The 17,722-nt window shown below is 46.0% G+C and overlaps 2 protein-coding genes across 2 annotated transcripts; both read right to left on the bottom strand.

Annotated features, from left to right (window-relative positions):
- Nucleotides 1-12,699: 12,699 nt before the first annotated feature.
- TSTD1 (thiosulfate sulfurtransferase like domain containing 1) lies at nucleotides 12,700-14,307 on the bottom strand (the record flags this gene model as incomplete). Its single annotated transcript, XM_079698520.1, has 4 exons — nucleotides 12,700-13,129; nucleotides 13,219-13,381; nucleotides 13,902-14,024; nucleotides 14,232-14,307. The coding sequence occupies 4 exons, from the start codon at nucleotides 14,305-14,307 to the stop codon at nucleotides 13,078-13,080; spliced, it is 414 nt and encodes a 137-aa protein (XP_079554646.1). The 3' UTR covers nucleotides 12,700-13,077.
- Nucleotides 14,308-14,637: 330 nt separating this feature from the next.
- On the bottom strand, nucleotides 14,638-17,280 carry USF1 (upstream transcription factor 1; the record flags this gene model as incomplete). Its single annotated transcript, XM_079698518.1, has 7 exons — nucleotides 14,638-15,403; nucleotides 15,597-15,725; nucleotides 15,975-16,069; nucleotides 16,215-16,273; nucleotides 16,409-16,496; nucleotides 16,747-16,942; nucleotides 17,182-17,280. The coding sequence occupies 7 exons, from the start codon at nucleotides 17,278-17,280 to the stop codon at nucleotides 15,314-15,316; spliced, it is 756 nt and encodes a 251-aa protein (XP_079554644.1). The 3' UTR covers nucleotides 14,638-15,313.
- Nucleotides 17,281-17,722: the final 442 nt, after the last annotated feature.

Genomic DNA, 17,722 nt, shown 5'->3' on the forward strand with positions numbered 1-17,722 from the left:
GCCCGGGAACAGACACAGCTTCACCCAACAGGAGCGCGGGGACTAAACTCCAGCCGCCAGGTTGAGCCCAGCCCAGCCCTTCCCTTCACGCCCGATTGGTCGGCGCCCCGCCTCTGCACATTCCGATTGGTGGAAAGAGCCGCCGCTCCACTGAGTGATTCACCGTCGCCAGGTGCAACTCCGCCCACTACTCCCCACTAGGGCTGACTGGCGCCTTTCCAAGACCAAGCTGCCTCTGATTGGGCCAGGAGACTGTCGCGTAAAGAGACCCAGACCTCACCTTCTGCAGGTGAGGACACTGTGATTGGGCGGCGTTCCTGAAGTAGGGACTTTCTGACTGGCTAGGTTTTGAGTTGGAGCTGGAAGATTAGAGGAATACCTTAAAGGAGGTGGTAGGGAAGGTAGTCGTACTGTGGGACGAGGGAGAGACAGGCCTGAGTTCTTCTGTTTGTTTGTTTGTTCGAATGTAAATTGCTGGGTGCTGCAGAAACCTTGGTCCCGTCCTTTGGCAAGTGAAAACCACATGTATTAATATGCAAGGGTTGGGGGAGAAGACCAGGAGACAAGTGGGGAATGATATGTTGACACTACCGCCCAAACTGTGTTTCCTCTGTCCACTCCATTCGCAGCATTCAAGGCTGCGCTGAGAGGAGAAAAGGGGAAAGGAGCGCTCAATTCAATAGTGGGAAAAGCAGAATCACATTACCAAACAAACCCAGATAATACAAACTGACCAACAGACGCTCTATAAACATCACTGAGTGACTGTGGATATGTCCTTTACATTTGTTTAATCAGTCAGCAGAGCTCTGCATTTCAGAATTACTTATCTTCTCACTGTGACTAACAGTTGGGTGCTGACTAAACCCTCTTTCTATAGGCTATGTTGATACTCAAGCTTTCCGTTAATATTTATACTGTTACATCATTTTTAATTGAAACTCGTGCTCAACACCTTTACTATTTCTAGTTTCTATTTTATAATGATTTTATTTTGTAATCTTAGTATATCCAGGTTGCCTGTGGGAAAACTTCCTGAGCCTTATCTCACTGCAAGTAAGAGGTCCACACTTGTATCCAAAACAGTGGTATTCTTTGACCTTTTGCTTCTTTCACCTTTGTTCTCATTCCTTTCGGCCAAAAGTCTACTTCTGGTTTCACCCAACTTAAAGCAATGTTTATCAAGCACCTATTGGGTACTGTGGGGGAATACAAATAAATATAAACCACAATCCCTGACTTCAAATGGCTTACAATCTACTTCCAAGACTAATACAGAAAACAGGACAATATGTAACCAAAAGAGAAACTTTGTATTACTAAATTGAAACAAATATTTGGGTGCCTGCCACTTGGAAAGCTCTATTCTTTACCCTCAAGGGAATTTAAACTCTTGGAGAGAGACACATATACATGAAATTAAGTCAGAGAGTAAAGAGGAGCAGAGAGAAGAGCTTGGAGAGTCACTCTGGGCTGTGATTGTCAGAGAAAATTTTATGATGGGGGAACTTGAGCAGGGGTTTAAAGAACTCTGAGATCAGTCTTAGAAGGGTAGAAGGGTTATCTTAGAGGTCATTTAAGTCATCCTCTCACCCTTCACAGAAAGGCCACCAAGAGTTTAAACATCCTCTGGTTAAACTCTTTTTTTTTTTTTTTTTTTTTTGCGTTACGCGGGCCTCTCACTGTTGTGGCCTCTCCCGATGCGGAGCACAGGCTCCAGACACGCAGGCTCAGCGGCCATGGCTCACGGGCCCAGCCGCTCCGCTGCATGTGGGATCTTCTCGGACCGGGGCACGAACCCACGTCCCCTGCATTGGCAGGCGGACTCTCAACCACTGCGCCACCAGGGAAGCTCTGGTTAAACTCTTTGAATAATTCTCTCTTTTTTTGTTGTTGTTTTTTTTTTTTTGGCCGTGTCTCACGCTTGCGGGATCTCAGTTCCCTGATCAGGGATTGAACCTGGGGCACAGCGGTGAAAGTGCTAAATCCTAATCACTAGACCACCAGGAAACTCCCTTTTTTTACAACCTTTAATTGTTAAAATATTCTTTCAGCAAAACTGGAATATGTCTCCTGCTTCCAAACACTGCTCTCTGGAGTTACACAAAATGTATCATTATTCTTTACCAATGACAGCCCTTCCTTTAAGTATTTTAAGATTCTTATTATGAGCCTCCTTTCCTTCTCCAAGCTAAACTATCCTTCAAATAGTCTTCATATTGCTACCCAAAAACTGGGTTCGCCTCTTGGTGGGTGTCGAGCCAATAGACACAACCAAGCCAAAGATCGGGAGAAGGAAGAATTTATTATTACTAGCAGCAAGTAGGGAGAGCACCGGGGATCTTTCCCAAAGCAGCATCTCCCTGAACAGCAAAACTGGGGAACTTTTAAGCTAAGGGTACACGCATATTCATAAAGGGGCTTGAACAGAGAACTCAGCATAGAATTGGGGCAAAGGTCAACAGAGTCCAAACTTTAACTGATTGAAGTCAGGAGGGTCAACATCACCATTCCATCCTCCACCTGGTTGGGGGCCTTAGTTCTTACAGAACTCAAGGGTATATTATTATGTATATCCCTTGAGGAGGAACTAGGACTCTGCTTTATCACTGGGCTATTGTTTGACAGCCTTTTCTCTGTTCTTGCATTCTTTTGTTCCCTTAATATCATTAGTTACTGAGACCTGTTCAAGGGGCAAGCATTGCGGCCAGGCTTAGATCACAAAATGGCTTAGGCCAAAATGGATTCTCTTATGTCATGAAAGCCATTCCTGGTCTCTTTCTCCTGGGACCCCCTAACTTATCTGCTTACAAAATAGCACAGATTTACATGCCACCCCCCAATTACTCTCACTCCTCTGGATAACCCCTTGTTTATTACTGTACCAAGAACTGAACCAGGCACTGGAGAAACCATCTCTATGGGATGGACAGGTCTCAGTTCAAACCCAGTTCCCCAATCTAGCTACCTTGGCCAGCTCACATCTGTCTGAAACTTTCTCCATCCAGAAGGTAGTTATGATGATGGTAATATGACTTACCTTATGGCAAAATAAGAATTAAATAATACAATTGATGTACGATGCTTAGCACAGGGCCTGGTACATTTTAAGTACTGAAATGGTAGCTATTTCCATCACTCTGATTATTTAGAGTCTAAGAATGCATTTGCAACCCACACACTTATGGTCAATTAATCTTTGACAAAGAAGGCAAGAATATACAGTGGAAAAAAGACAAGCTCTTCAATAAGTGGTGTTAGGAAAACTGGACAGCTACACGTAAAAGAATGAGATTAGAACATTTCCTCACACCATATTCAAAAATAAACTCAAGGGCTTCCCTGGTGGCACAGTGGTTAATAATCCACCTGCCAATGCAGGGGACACGGGTTTGAGCTGGTCCGGGAAGCTGGTCCAGGAAGATCCCACAGGCTGTGGAGCAACTAAGCCCGTGCGCCACAACTATTCAGCCTGTGCTCTAGAGCCCGCAAGCTCTAGAAAAGAGCATGTATACAGAAAAGTATGCACGTAATAATGTTAATGATTAAAGTAAATACAAATAACATGTATTCCAGTTATTTCCATATAAAACATTTATGTATATATTAATATTTACAAAGCATGAAAGTAATTTTGGGGCATGCAAATAATTTGATATTCACCAGGTTCCTTTTCCCATAAAGTTGATTAAATAAATAATAAATTTTAAAATTTCATTATCATTGACATTTGTTTTATGTAGTCTTTTTTTTTTTTTTTTTTTTTGCAGTACGTGGGCCTCTCACTGCTGTCACCTCTCCCGTTGCGGAGCACAGGCTCCGGACGCGCAGGCTCAGCGGCCATGGCTCACAGGCCTAGCCGCTCCGTGGCATGTGGGACCTTCCCGGACCGGGGCACGAACCCGTGTCCCCTGCATCGGCAGGCGGACTCTCAACCACTGCGCCACCAGGGAAGCCCCTTCTGTAGTCTTTTTTGAAAGCCAGATTTTGTAAACTTCAGACTGGTGAGTTTGTCTGCAAAGTAGAAAATTCTGGAAGGGACTATTAAATATAAATCTTGATTTTGTCATCCAGTATATTAGCAGTTGCACCTGAATCTGTGTTATATGCAAATTTCATACACATGCTATCTATGACCCAATTCAATAAGTTAATAAAAATATTGAAGAAGGACAGAGTTGAAAACAGAATCCTTAAGTGACCTCTTTCCAAGCTGGCATAGTACACTAATAGCACTCTAGGTATTGCTATTTCCAGAGGTTCCTGTTGAGAGATGATGTGCTTCTGTCATATGCTGGTCATATGGATACCTTACATTTTATAATCAATCTGGTTAGTCATTTTGCTTTACTCTCTAGGAAGACCAAGCCCAAATTTGCAATGCAAGTCCAAAAATTGACATGCATTCCTCATTTCACCTGACTTTATCCTGACTTCATCTGACTATGCTATTCAATCTTCCCTTAGCCCTGACATTTTTTTTTTCTTTTATCCTTTTTGGAATGTAGGGTTTTCTGTACATACAAACATACTGTAGTGATGCTGTGATGTGCTACCCAGACTCCCTTTCAGAAATGAAGAACAATTTCCCCAGCTGTTGGCCTCTTTGGGAATTGCTTCCACCAAAGAGAGGCACCTAGGCCAAAGACGTGCGCCCTTCCCTTCCCAGGGGAGGGGATTAGATATGTACAGGGATTAGACATATATCTAATGTCTAATCCTTGTAAATTGTTCATGGGTCACCTTGAAAGAAGTGTCAATGGAATAGTGGAGTAAGGAATAAAACCTGTATGGAGTAGGCTGAGGAGAGAATGTAAATCGAAGAAATATAGACTATGGCTACAGGCACTTCAAGAGAGATTTTGCTGAGAAGGGCAGCAGAAAAAAGGAGCAGCAGCTGGAAGGGTGCTGGATGAAGGTAGAGCGGGTATTTTGTTTACATGGAAATGATTGTTTGCTAATGGCAATGACCCAGTAGAAAGGAAAAAATTAATGCTGTATGAAACAAGAGGGGTTAGTTGCGGTACCAAGTTCTTGGGGAGAGAGGAGATGGGATCCAGAGCCCAAGTTGAGGGTCAAAAGGGAGCAGAGACAACCATCCACCATGACAAGAGGGAAGTATATGGTACAGTTGGTACATTTGTTGGTGGGAAGATGATAAAAATTTGGTCTGCCTTCTGTTCTCTGGAGCGTGAGGTAAAGCCATTAGCTAAAAGTACAGAGGAAAAAGGGAAGTTTAGGAGATCGTAGAGTGGGGAGAAGCAGAGACAGAAACTGAACATACTAGGGAAGTGTATTAGGCCTGGTGAGCAGTATCAAGTGCCTACTAGATATTTTGGACATAAATTTAAAGAGAGACCAGTCAAGCTGGTATGAATTTTACTCCAGCTGTTTGACTGCAGGAAAAGTGTAAGTGGTTAGTTGGGTGGGACCACAGTTGGGATTTTCCTAAGAAGTGGATGGAGAAAGCAGCAGGGATGCTAAAGAGGTGTTCAAGGGAGTGGCATTTTACTAATTCTCTCTGTGTCTTTCCAGAGTTTCTTTTTGCTAGTATAAGCAATTATAAACACGTATTCATATTATCTTACTTTTTTTTTTACGCTACATTTTTTTTTTCACTTGAAACATGTCTTGGAGATCCTTCACAGATGCACTGTTTCCTCATTCTTTTTTACAGCTACATAATATTCTATTGTATGCTTATAATGTTGTTTATTTAGCCAGTTTTAACTTATAGATACCTGGATTGCTTCCAGTCTTTTGCTAATATAAATAAGGTAATGAGGGCCTATCCTGGTGGTCCAATGGCTAAGACTCTGTGCTTCCACTGCAGGGGGCAGAGGTTTGATCCCTGGTCGGGGAACGAAGATCCCTGCGTGCTGCGGCCAAAAAATAAATAAATAAATAAATAAAATAAGGTAATGAATAAACACATACATATATCATTTCACACGGATGCAAGGTTATTTGTTCGATAAATCTCCAGAAGTGTGAATGCTGGATCCAAGGATATATGCGGTTATTGTTTTTATTGATATTGACAAATTGCCGTCCATAGAGGTTGTACCAATTTATATTTACATAATCTATTAGCATATCTATTTTCCCACAGTCTTGCTAAAAGTGTTTTATCAAACATCTAAATTTTTGCTAAAATGATAAATGCAAATTGAAACTTCAGTTTAGTTTTAATTTGTATCTCTTATGAGTAAGCTGAGCATCCCTGTAGGTTTAAGAGTCATGTGTATTCTGTGAGCTGTCTCTTCATTTGTTTTGCTCACTTTCTTATTGGGATAGTTGTCTTTTTGTTATCCATTTGTAAGGGCTCTTTATATATTCCAGGAATTAGCCCTTTGCATATGCTATGAGTTGAATTTTTCCCCTAGTTTGCTGTTTGTCTTTTTTTGTTTTTGTTTTCTTTGTTTTTGGCCCCGCAGCATGTGGGATCTTATTTCCCCGACCAGGGATTGAACCCGCGTCCCCTGCATGGAATCTTAACCATTGGACCACCAGGGAAGTCCCCTGCTGTTTGTCTTTTGACTTGACTTGTGTGATGTTTGTTTGTATTTACCACACAGAGGCTTGCTTGTTTCATATTTTCTCAGTCTTTTCTTTTATGGCTTCTAAATTTTGACTTAAAGTTAGAGGTATCTCCCCCACTTTTAGATAATAAAATAATTCTTGATAGTTTCCATTTTTACTTTAAATCTTTGAAATTTATCTTGGTATATAGTGTGGGGTTTGGAACTCATCTATCTAATTGCTAACAATTATATATTTTAATAGCTGGTAGGGCTTGCTCGCCCTTACTGATGTTCTTTTTCTAGATTTTTCTGGCTATTCTTAATTTCAACTAAACTGATATATTTATGGAACTGAGTCTTCCTATCCAAGAACCTTTTAAGTCTTTTCTTTTGTGCAAGTCTTCTTTTAAGGTCTTTTCATCATGTTTTAACATTTTCTTCATATTGGTTTTGAATTTTCTTGATAAGTTTAGTCCCAGTTATGCAAAGGAATGATGATAATGATGAGCCATGCATGGAATCAACTAGATTAGAGGAAAATAATAGTGAAATTTGGGTAAGGTCAATTAATTGGAGGACTTGATAGGTTGAGGAATATGATTAGGATTGGGAAAACTAGTGGAATAAATGAGCTGGAAGGACTTCCCACTGGAAAATACTATCAAGTCTAGGTTCTGAAGACTCTCAACTCTGTTGACTCATATTCTCCTTAGAGTCTCTGGCTATGAGCTTAACTGATATTTTCTTTTAATTAAAAAAATCTGGGGCTTCCCTGGTGGCGCAGTGGTTGAGAGTCCGCCTGCCGATGCAGGGGACACGGGTTCGTGCCCCGGTCTGGGAAGATCCCACATGCCGCGGAGCAGCTGGGCCCGTGAGCCATGGCCGCTGAGCCTGTGCGTCCGGAGCCTGTCCTCTGCAACGGGAGAGGTCACAGCAGTGAGAAGCCCGCGTTCCGCAAAAAAAAAAAAAAAAAAAAAATCTGCTTTTCTTGTGTCTAATTGTGCTTAGTGTTTTCTTCTTTGGTTAATATGAATTCCAGGAGACATGGTCTATTATTACCATGTAAACACTAACCTAAATGAAGCTGGTGTAGTTGTAATAAGAGCAAAAAAATAGACTTTAAGGTAGGAAGCATCACCAGAAATAAAGAAGGACATAATGAGGAAAGGATCCATTCCGGAGGAAGAATAGCAATTCTAAATCTGTAACATATAATAACATAGTCTCCAAATATATAAGTAAAAATGCCAGAAAAAAAGGCAGAAAAGACAAATTCAAATCATGATGAAAGATTTAAACATACCTCTATAAGTAGCTAATAGAATAAGCAGACAAAAAAAATCAGTAGAGCTATAGATTTGAACAAAATAATTAATAAACTGGCCCAAACTGACATATATAGAACACTACACCCCAAAACTACAGAATATACCCTCTTTTCAAGTGTTCATGGAAAATATACAAAAATTGACCATAAACTTGGCTATAAAGCAAGTCTCAATGTGGTTTAAATGATTCAAATCACAGTGTATGTTTTCTGACCACAGCAGTGGTTAAATGAGTGTGTAAAAAACCATCAAGCGGAACACTTATATTGTCTGACTCTTCTATTAAATATATTTTATTTTAAAAAAAACAAAACAAAACAGTTTTTGGGACTTCCCTGGTGGTCCAGTGGTTAAGAATCCGCCTTCCAATGCAGGGAACACGGGTTGGATCCCTGGTAGGGGAACTAAGTTCCCACATGCCACAGGGCAACTAAGCCTGCATGCCGCAACTACTGAACCCGCGCTCTCTGGCGCCCGTGCACCACAACTAGAGAGAAGCCCGTGCACTGCAACAAACAGCCCGCATGCCACCACGAAAGAGCCCGCACGCTGCAACTAAGACCTGACGCGGCCAAATAAATAAATAAAACAACCCCCTTGTAAATTAACATAAATAATATTTTTTAAAAACCACTTTTGGGGCTTCCCTGGTGGCGCAGTGGTTGAGAGTCCGCCTGCCGATGCAGGGGACACGGGTTCGTGCCCCGGTCCGGGAAGATCCCACATGCCGCGGAGTGGCTAGGCCCGTGAGCCATGGCCGCTGAGCCTGCGCGTCCGGAGCCTGTGCTCCGCAATGGGAGAGGCCACAACAGTGAGAGGCCCGCGTACCACAAAAAAAAAAAAAAAACTTTTCCACTGCCAGTCATAAGTTCCCTTCCATCAAGTTTCAATGATATCTATGCTATTTTGTTTATCTTCTTGTGTTTACTCATATGTACATCTCTAAATCCACACGTTTTAAATGACAGGCACTTTACATGTTATCCCAGTAAACTTTCACAACCATCCAAAGAGATAGTCTTTTAACCCCCATTTTATAGATAAGGAAAGTGAGAAGTGGAATAGTTAAAAAGTAACTTGCAGTGACCACTAAGTAGTGCTGAGTCAGAACTGGAACTCAGAACTCTGATTCATAGCCTTTGCTCTTTACATAATAACATGCCATGATACCATTCGTATTATTCCCAACTTTCTCCCCTTGCATTTTCCCCCCTGGGAATTATTAAACACCGCAATAAAAATTCAACATCTATTGAGTACCTCCTTTATGCCAGGTTCTGGTTTCATTGTTGGCCATACAAAAATAAAATAAACAGTCCCTCCCCTTAAAGAGTTCAGTCTAAAGGGGAAGAACCACATAATTTATAATACAGTGTGTTAAGTGCTACATAGAGGTGTGTGCCTTATCCACCATTCTCCTGTTTCTTCTGTCCTTCATGGATCAGTTATACAATCTTATCTGGTTATTTTTCTCCCTTTTCCTTCAGTTTACAAGCCCTCTAGATGAAGACCGCAAGCATCCTGCCAAATACATTCTTCTAATTTTTGTGAAATTTAGTGTGGCACAAAAGAGGCTGGAAACTTCCCAAACAGGGTAAATGTTGAGCAAAGGCCAGGGTCAGAAAGAAGTAGGGTCTACTTTGGCCACTAAAGAAACTAGCCTGATGGGAGCTGGCACTGAAAGATATGTTTGAAAAGGCAAGGTGATGCCAGATCCAGACTAGAGACTGCTCGAAATGCCAGGCCAAGACATGTGCTTGAGCCACTAGGCAACAAGGACCTATTGTAAATTATCAACTCTGACTGATAAGATTAAAATGTTATTTTAAGATTGCTCAGGCAGCAATGTTTCAGAAAGACTGAAATTAGAAGATTTTGAAAGTGGAGAGGCCAGTGATGCTCAACGAACACCTACTGAGAACTCAGATCCCAGGCACTGGAGGTAAGGAAATGAAAGCCAGTTTCTTCCTTTGAGGAGTTCACAATCAACTGAGAGAGATAAACAACAAAAACGTAATGTAGTAGATATGATGACATAGTCAACACAAACCTAGGGTAGATAAAATATGGTGAAAGAGAGGAGTCTGATGTAGCATGGAAAGAGAGAAGGCAGGGGAAAGACATAGAGCTGGTAAGCTCTAGCTCTTCAGCTTCATCTGCTGAAATAGTTAGCTATGAGGAAAGGGAAAGAGAATGTTAAAGGGCAAGGTAATGGCTTGGCACAGCCTATCAAGATTATGAAGCATATAGTCAATGAGGGAGAAAGAGGAATGTTCTCTTAACAATGATCAAGCCAGAGGGCGTGGTCATGTAGTGGGCCAGCTCAGTTTACTTCCAGGATCCTCTCTAACCCTCATCAGCTAAACTGAAGAAAGCAAGTAGTGTAGGTTAGCAGGCCAGGAAGGAAGCTAGAAAACTAGTTTAGGTGCTAGAAGATAGAAAATGGTTGCCTAGAAAGAGATTAGGGATGGAATTGACTGGAAAAGCACCCTAGAGAAATTTGGGGGATTTTGGTGTTCTGTATCTTGCTTAGGATGCTTGTTACAAGTAAGCATACGATTGTCAAAACTCAATGAACAGAACACTTAAGAACAGTGCATTTTAGGGAATTCCCTGGCAGTGCAGTGGTTGGGACTCTATGCTTCCACTACAAGGGGCATGGGTTCAATCCCTGGTCGGGGAACTAATATCCCACATGCCATGTGACAAAAACAAAAAAACAGTGCATTTTATTGTAGGTAAATTATGCCTCAATAAAAAAAAGAAATCAAATTACAAAACTTGAGGAGGGGAAAAAAGAAAGTTAAGACTCAAAGAGGGAAATTAGATCCCATGAAAAATTTCCCAACCAGTCTGAGAACCAAAGGAATTTGGGTATTTGGGGAAAGAGTAACTGATACCTATTATTTGCCAGACCCTAGACTACACTCTTTCACATATTTCAACTTCATCTCCGACCCAACAATGTCCATCTAAGCTCGGTATTTTAACAGTATTGTGACTATTTCAGGGAGAGAGTGAAATAGGTCTGTGAAAGGAGGTGGAGAGCTCAGACGAATGGAAGATTTTGTACAGTGTGTAGTGTAGACTGTGAGATAAAAGATGTATGAGGGCTGGGTTCAGTCCCCCGAAAGGCAGAAGGGGAAAAGGTGAGAGAAAGGCAAGGAATACAGGAAATGTCTGAAGGAATTTCTCCAGAAACTTGAAAAATCAGAAAATTGGGCCCATCTCTGACTCAACCTTTTCTACCACAAAAAAAGGAATAAAATTTTTGTAAATCAAACTTAAGAAGTCAAAACTCTGCCATTAAAATATTTAGAAGGTCTGGAACCATACGCATTAAACCAGGGGTCCCCAACCCCCGGGCCACAGACCGGTATTGGTCCGTGGACTGTTAGGAACCAGGCCACACAGCAGGAGGTGAGCGGCAGGCGAGCAAGTGAGTGAAGATCATCTATATTTACAGCCGCTCCCCATCACTCGCATCACCGCCTGAGCGCCGCCTCCTGTCAGCATTACGGTGAGTTGTAGAATTATTTCATTATATATTACAATGTAATAATAATAGAAGCAAAGTGCACAATAAATGTAATGTGCGTGAATCATCCCAAAATCATCTCACCCCTGCCCCTGGTCCGTGGAAAAACTGTCTTCCATGAAACCAGTCCCTAGTGCCAAAAAGGTTGGGGACCGCTGCTTTAAGCCATGAACTATGCTAGAGGGAAGTTATATACCTACTGTATAGTGTTGCATTTTATCTCAGTAAACATGTGCTTTTTCTTTTCTTTTTTCTTTTTTTACCAGTTAAATTTTGTTAAATCCACTGTGGGATCAAAGAACAGTGTTGCTAAAAACTGGGACCTCTTTCTGCTGGCACAGGAGGAACGCCTCATACCTGTAATCTGTGTTTGACACAAGTGTAGGATTTAGAGTGGCATCCATTCCTTCACGCGACTGCCTGGGAGAGCCCTTTCATTTTCTCAATCCAGTGACAAAGTCTGAGGGAAGTGAGGTTGGGGCTGGGGACCTGAAGATCTAGAGCAAGCGTAGGCAAACTTTTTCTATAAAGGACTAGATAGTAAAAATGTTAGGCTTCGAAGAACATACAGTCTCTGTTACAACTATTCTGCCATTTTAGCACAGAAGTAGCCATAGACAATATGTAAACAAATGGTCATGGCAGCAAGACCAAGTGGGGCCATAGTTTGCTGATCTCTGGTCTAGAGCAGTGGTTCTGGCTCCTGACTGCACATCAGAATCATTTGAGGGGCTTGTAAAACCACTAATGCCCAGGTCCAACTGCTGAGACTCCAAATCTGAGATGGGGCCCAAGACTTTTTTTTTTTTTTTTTTTTTAAACTACTGGGTGGGGACTTCCCTGGTGGCGCAGTGGTTAAGAATCCACCTGTCAATGCAGGGGACACTGGTTCAAGCCCTGGTCCGGGAAGATCCCACATGCCGCGGAGCAACTAAGCCCACGTGCCACAACTACTGGGCTCACGCGCCTAAATCCCGTGCGCCGCAACAAGAGAAGCCACTGCAGTAAGAAGCCCATGCACCACAACGAAGAGTAGCCCCCGCTCGTGGCAACTAGAGAAAAGCCGGCGCGCAGCAGCCAAGACCCAACGCGGCCAATAAATAAATAAACAAACTACCAGGTGATTCTGAATTATAGTCTCTCAGCAAACTGCTGGGTGTTTTCATTTTTGTTTTGGTTTTGGTGTGTGAGGGTGGAAGAGCAGATGAATGCTGGAAGAAGAAGAACCTAGGGCTGAAATGAAGTCTAGATTAAGATTAGAACTGTTTTCAGTCCACCTGACAAATTAAGTGCTTCCAATAGTTTAATTAACTGCTCTTTATTTGTTGCTTTTGGTGCACAGCATTATAAGAAGTTGCCCAACCCAGCAAGTCAGCCCCTTCATCACTCTTAGTGAAGGAGGCCATGGGCGGGTGGAGGGAGCATTCAATAAGCCACCTTCTGGGCTTCCCTGGTGGCGCAGTGGTTGACAGTCCGCCTGCCGATGCAGGGGACACGGGTTCGTGCCCTGGTCCGGGAGGATCCCACATGCCGCGGAGCGGCTGGGCCCGTGAGCCATGGCCGCTGAGCCTGCGCGTCCGAAGCCTGTGCTCCGCAACGGGAGAGGCCACAACAGTGAGAGGCCCGCCTACCCCCCAAAAATAAAAAAAATAAAAAAAAATAAAAAAAAAAATAAGCCACCTTCTACCTAACTTTCTTTCTGGAACCATTCACTATAGGCCCCTTCGTAGTTCCGAGCCCTGTGGAGAAAAGGAGGGGCGAGGGAAGGACAAGCCCAGGAGGCAGTCCCCAGTCACGCCCCAGCTAGCAATTCACACCATCCCCATACCATTTGTATCCAAGGCCCCGGGCCAACTGCGTGGCCTGAAATCCCCGCTTGCCCCTCTGACAGAAGAAAATGAGGTTCTCATCTTCCAGCTTTGGTTTCTCGGTGGAGTACAAAGCCTTGAAAGCAGCTGGCTCCATCTGCAGGGCAGTTTCCAACTCTGACACTGGCAGGAGGAGTCGAGAGGGCAGAATGGAGAGTCGGCAGTTTGGCAATCTCAGGCTCTGAGGCTGGGCCTGGAAGGACTGGTCCTGCGGTCGAACAAATCTCCAGGGGGCCCCAAAACAACACACGGTGACCACCCCCCCCCCCCAACCTCAAGGACAGGATACAGCCTACCTGCACAGGAAGTCAGCCACACTACCTTTGAAGGGAAGCCACTTCCCTAGTTTGTGAGGAGGAGCGGGCAAACTCAGGCATTCAGCCTTGGGGAGATCGAGCGTGTACAGAAGCTGGCCTGCCACTTCCTTGTCGCCTGTTATCCCCTCAAACTTGAAGGGCCAGTTCCGCTGCCAGGATCCGCCTCCAATCAACCCTTCTTAAGGTAAGTTTGGGGAGCTACCGGAATACTGGAGCCCCGTAACCAGTGCCTTCCCCACACCATCCTAAGTGAGGTCCCATTGGCTGAGACTCTCCTGGACAGCCTCTCTACTCCACCACCAGGGCTTCCCCTCTCAATCCCATACCCGGGATGTTGAGCGCCCCAGGGATGGTGCCAGCTGCCGCCTCCTCCGGAGATCTCACGTCGATGAGCCGGGCCCGGCCCGAGGCTAGGAGCGAACGGAGTTCAGGGAGCAAGACCGTGGGCTCTGAGGAAGGGGGCACGAGAGCCTTGAGGGGAGCAGGACTACAAGGCCCGGCTGCCGCAGCACCCCCTCACCTGGCCGCGCCCCCACCCGGCGGGGGATGCGCGAGGACCCCCTCCGCCACGCCCCTTTGCGCCTCCCTCCCCGTGCACCTCCACCGGGGGCTCCACGCGCGGCCTATACGAGATCCCAGGTCTCCCCTGCAGGTACCTCCAGCCATGGTGCGCGCCGCAAATGCGAGTTTCAGGAATGCGGCCCCGGCCAGCCCCCTGGGCGACCGCAGCATCTCCCCCGCCCTCCCAGAGCCGAAGCCGGAGCCGGAGTCGGAGCCTGAGCCGGAGCCAAGCCGAGACCGGAACCGGAAGCGAAGGCACCGCCTCTCGCACAGCCCCCTGCAGCACCGGTTCCCGGTGGCCCTAACACACGCCCGCTAGAGAAATCCTCGCGATTGCCGGGCGTGGGCGGGCAACTACACACCGGTCTGGCCCAGGTAGTAGGACTGAGAGTCCAGGAGCAGCACCCCACCCTAACCTTGGCCCAACCCTTACTGGTCAAAGCACAATGTGCCCCCTCCCTCCCGCCCTGGGGCCCGCAAAAGGAGAAAAAACGGAGACAATTGTGGCTCTGAATATCTTATCTTAAAAAAAAAAAAAAAAAAGGAAAGAAAGAAAAGGGGAAAAAAAACCCGTCCCCACAAGGGGGTAAGGCCCCCAGTGGGCCCTGCCTGTTGTTCTCCCTGGCTCCAGAGACTTCTGCATAGGCCTTAGCTGCTTGCCGGCCAATCTTCTCTTCCTGGGGCAGCAGCCACTGCTAAGCATCCTATCCCCACTTCTTGCTGAAGCCTGTTCCCCAGAGTCCTCAGGTGCACATCTGAGCTCCAGGGAAAGGAAGAACCAGTGGAAGCGCCAGTGTCCTGGGGCAAGCCAGAGCTTTGCTTGTCAGCAGACCCTCTGCTGGCACTCTAAGCAAGCACAGGGCAAGCCCCCCAGTTCAGTGTGTCCAGTGTCCAGCATGGAGACAGCACATGCATTGTGCAAGAGGAGCACAAGGGCCCAGGGGCTGCACGGTGGGGTTGGGAGAGGATGTCAGTACACATCCACGTGTGTGTTTCACACCACTGCAGGCTGCTATATCACAGGGCCTCAGTTCAAAGACACGCCTTCTGAACTCCCCCCAGTCCCATGCCAGAAGTGGGCAGTGAAGGAAAGGGCACGGGGTTAGCCTGTTGCTCCTGGGCTATCTGCAGTTCCCTGAAAGGGGCTGTAGGGCCCGAAGCCTCTGAATCCCCAGAATTAGTTGCTATCACTCTTGATGACGACCTCTACTCCGTGGTGCCTCAGCTGAGCTCGTAGCAGCAGATTCTTGTTTTTAAGATCTTCCACCTACCATGGGAAGGAGGCATAAGGGAAATAGGTAGAAAAGTTGGCACAGCCAAGTCCCTGAACTTACTGGGCCACCCACCAGTGAGGAGGAAAAGATAAAGCCCTCTCTGTGGAAAACAAAATAGGGAGGCCCAAGCTGGGTTAGTGGTTAGGGAGGCTGAGGACAGCTATACTGAGGGTAGGGGGGTCTGACCTGCTGTCGAAGCACATCATTGTCCAACTGCAGCTGGTCAAGCCCCTGCAGTTCTTCAGACAACCTGTGGTTACTCTGCCGAAGTTCCTGGATATAATCACAGGCTTTGGATAGAATTCCACCTTTACTCTGTAAGAAAAATCCAACAAAATGAGGACTAGGATGTAAGATACCTGGCTTGCTTTCCAAAAGCATGTTTACACTTTGGACCTCATTTTCCCTTAAGGATGGTGAAATAACATCTCCCAGGGATTCAGGAACCTCAGAGAGAGATAGGAAAAGACTACTGCCATGTGTGCCCACTCTCTACCATTTCTGGAAACAATACCAGGAGACAGAATTCAGGCATCTTGCCCACTACCAGGGTCTTTCCATGACCTGGCCAGACTTGGTGCTCTCCATGGAGCAGTCTGGGATGATCTTGGACAGCTGTACAATCCAGTTGTTAATCTTGTCTCGGCGGCGGCGCTCCACTGTGGGGCAAAGTAGAGGACAAGGTGACTCAGGGAGAACTCACCAAAGGCCCCAGGGTAAAATTACCTAACCTCTCCCCACAACATCCCTGCTATCCCTAATCCCACCAGACAGCTCCAAGCTTCAGACGCAGATCATACCTACCTTCATTATGCTGAGCCCTGCGTTTCTCATCCCGAGTTGTCCGGGGAGCTTCTGACTTCCTAGCAACAGAGCCCAGAGTGGCCAGAGTGAGGGAGGGTCAAAAAATGAGATTGGAGTTTGGGGTGAGGAATTACACCAAATCTGGAAGGAATCAAGACCATTTCTGGTAACTGAAAAGAAACAGGGTTACTCACGGGGAATAAGGGTGGGTCCTGGGGGCAATAGAGCGCTGGCTTCCTCCTTGCAACACTTCTTGTGGTGACATCATCACAAAGAACTGACCTATGAAGATGCACGGTAGGTTCTGTCAGGACACAGGCCTAGGAACCTCACCAAGCTCTAAGGCCAAGGCCCTGGGACCCTCCTCTAAAAAGGACATACTGCCTCCTGCTGGAAGGGCAGCTCCAGACTCACTGCCTGCCCAGGTCTTTGTGATCATTTAAGGGATCACGAGTAAAGGCCCACTGCCCACCAGCCACGTCCCACAGCCTATCCTAGCCCCTCCAGCCAGCATCCTCACATAATATCTCACCAGTGCCAGGAGGGGTCGCCTGCCCCAGTAGCGCCTCTGAGCCCTGGGTGGTAACAACAGCTGCTGTACTCCCTGATGTGGTACCCCCTGCCCCATCTCCCACTGCAGTGCTGGGGAAGTAAGTATAGTGCGTCTCAGCAGCTGTCCCCTCTGTATCAACTGCATCATCACTCGTGAACGCACCCTGGATCACAGCCTGGGAAGGGGAGCAAGAGAACAGAGACAAGTGACAGTTATATACTTCCCATGAACTACTCTGCAGCTTCTATCCCTTGGGAGGAGGGAGGGAGAAACATCCAGAAAGGGAGAGTCTAGTGCTTTGGGTCAAGGCAGCCCTAGATGCTTCCCTATCCCTAGCCACACCTATCCTATTGGTTCCCTTCTTCATCTTACTACTCAGAGCTCTAGTCCCCTCTGCAGCCCATACCCCTGTACCTGGGTCATGGATTGAGTGGCAGGGTAGCCACTGATGGCACCAGTCCCCTCAGTCTGGCCATCCAGCTGCCCCTCAGACACCTGGATCACCCTGTACATCACCTAGAGGCAGGGAGGAAAGGGGAAAGAGGGGAAGAGGGAACAAGAGAGTAAGTGCTAGGGATTCCAGGGTCCCTCATAAAGCTTCTCTTGGATAGGGCCCCCAAACAAGAATCCTTCAGAGACATATATTTAGCCATTCCCCCTCCTTTCTCCATATAGAGTTTTGAGCATAGCCCCTACCCCACACCAATCTCTACTCCAAACCTCATACTCCATCCCCCATCCTCTTCCCCCCACATAGTCCACATCTTCACCTCATCCTCCAAAGCAGGTTCTACCCATGACAGGTTCAATTACCTCCCTCAATCCCAACCCCAGGTAACACCTGCAGCCACCTGGCCCCCTCCCTTACCTGGCCCCCATTTTCAGTTCGGAAGACGTACTTGACGTTGGGGTCAGGGAAAGTGGCAGCTGACTGGATGCTGGCGATAGCCACACT

Source organism: Hyperoodon ampullatus, assembly GCF_949752795.1.
Source record: "Hyperoodon ampullatus genome assembly, chromosome: 2".
Lineage (NCBI taxonomy): Eukaryota > Metazoa > Chordata > Mammalia > Artiodactyla > Ziphiidae > Hyperoodon > Hyperoodon ampullatus.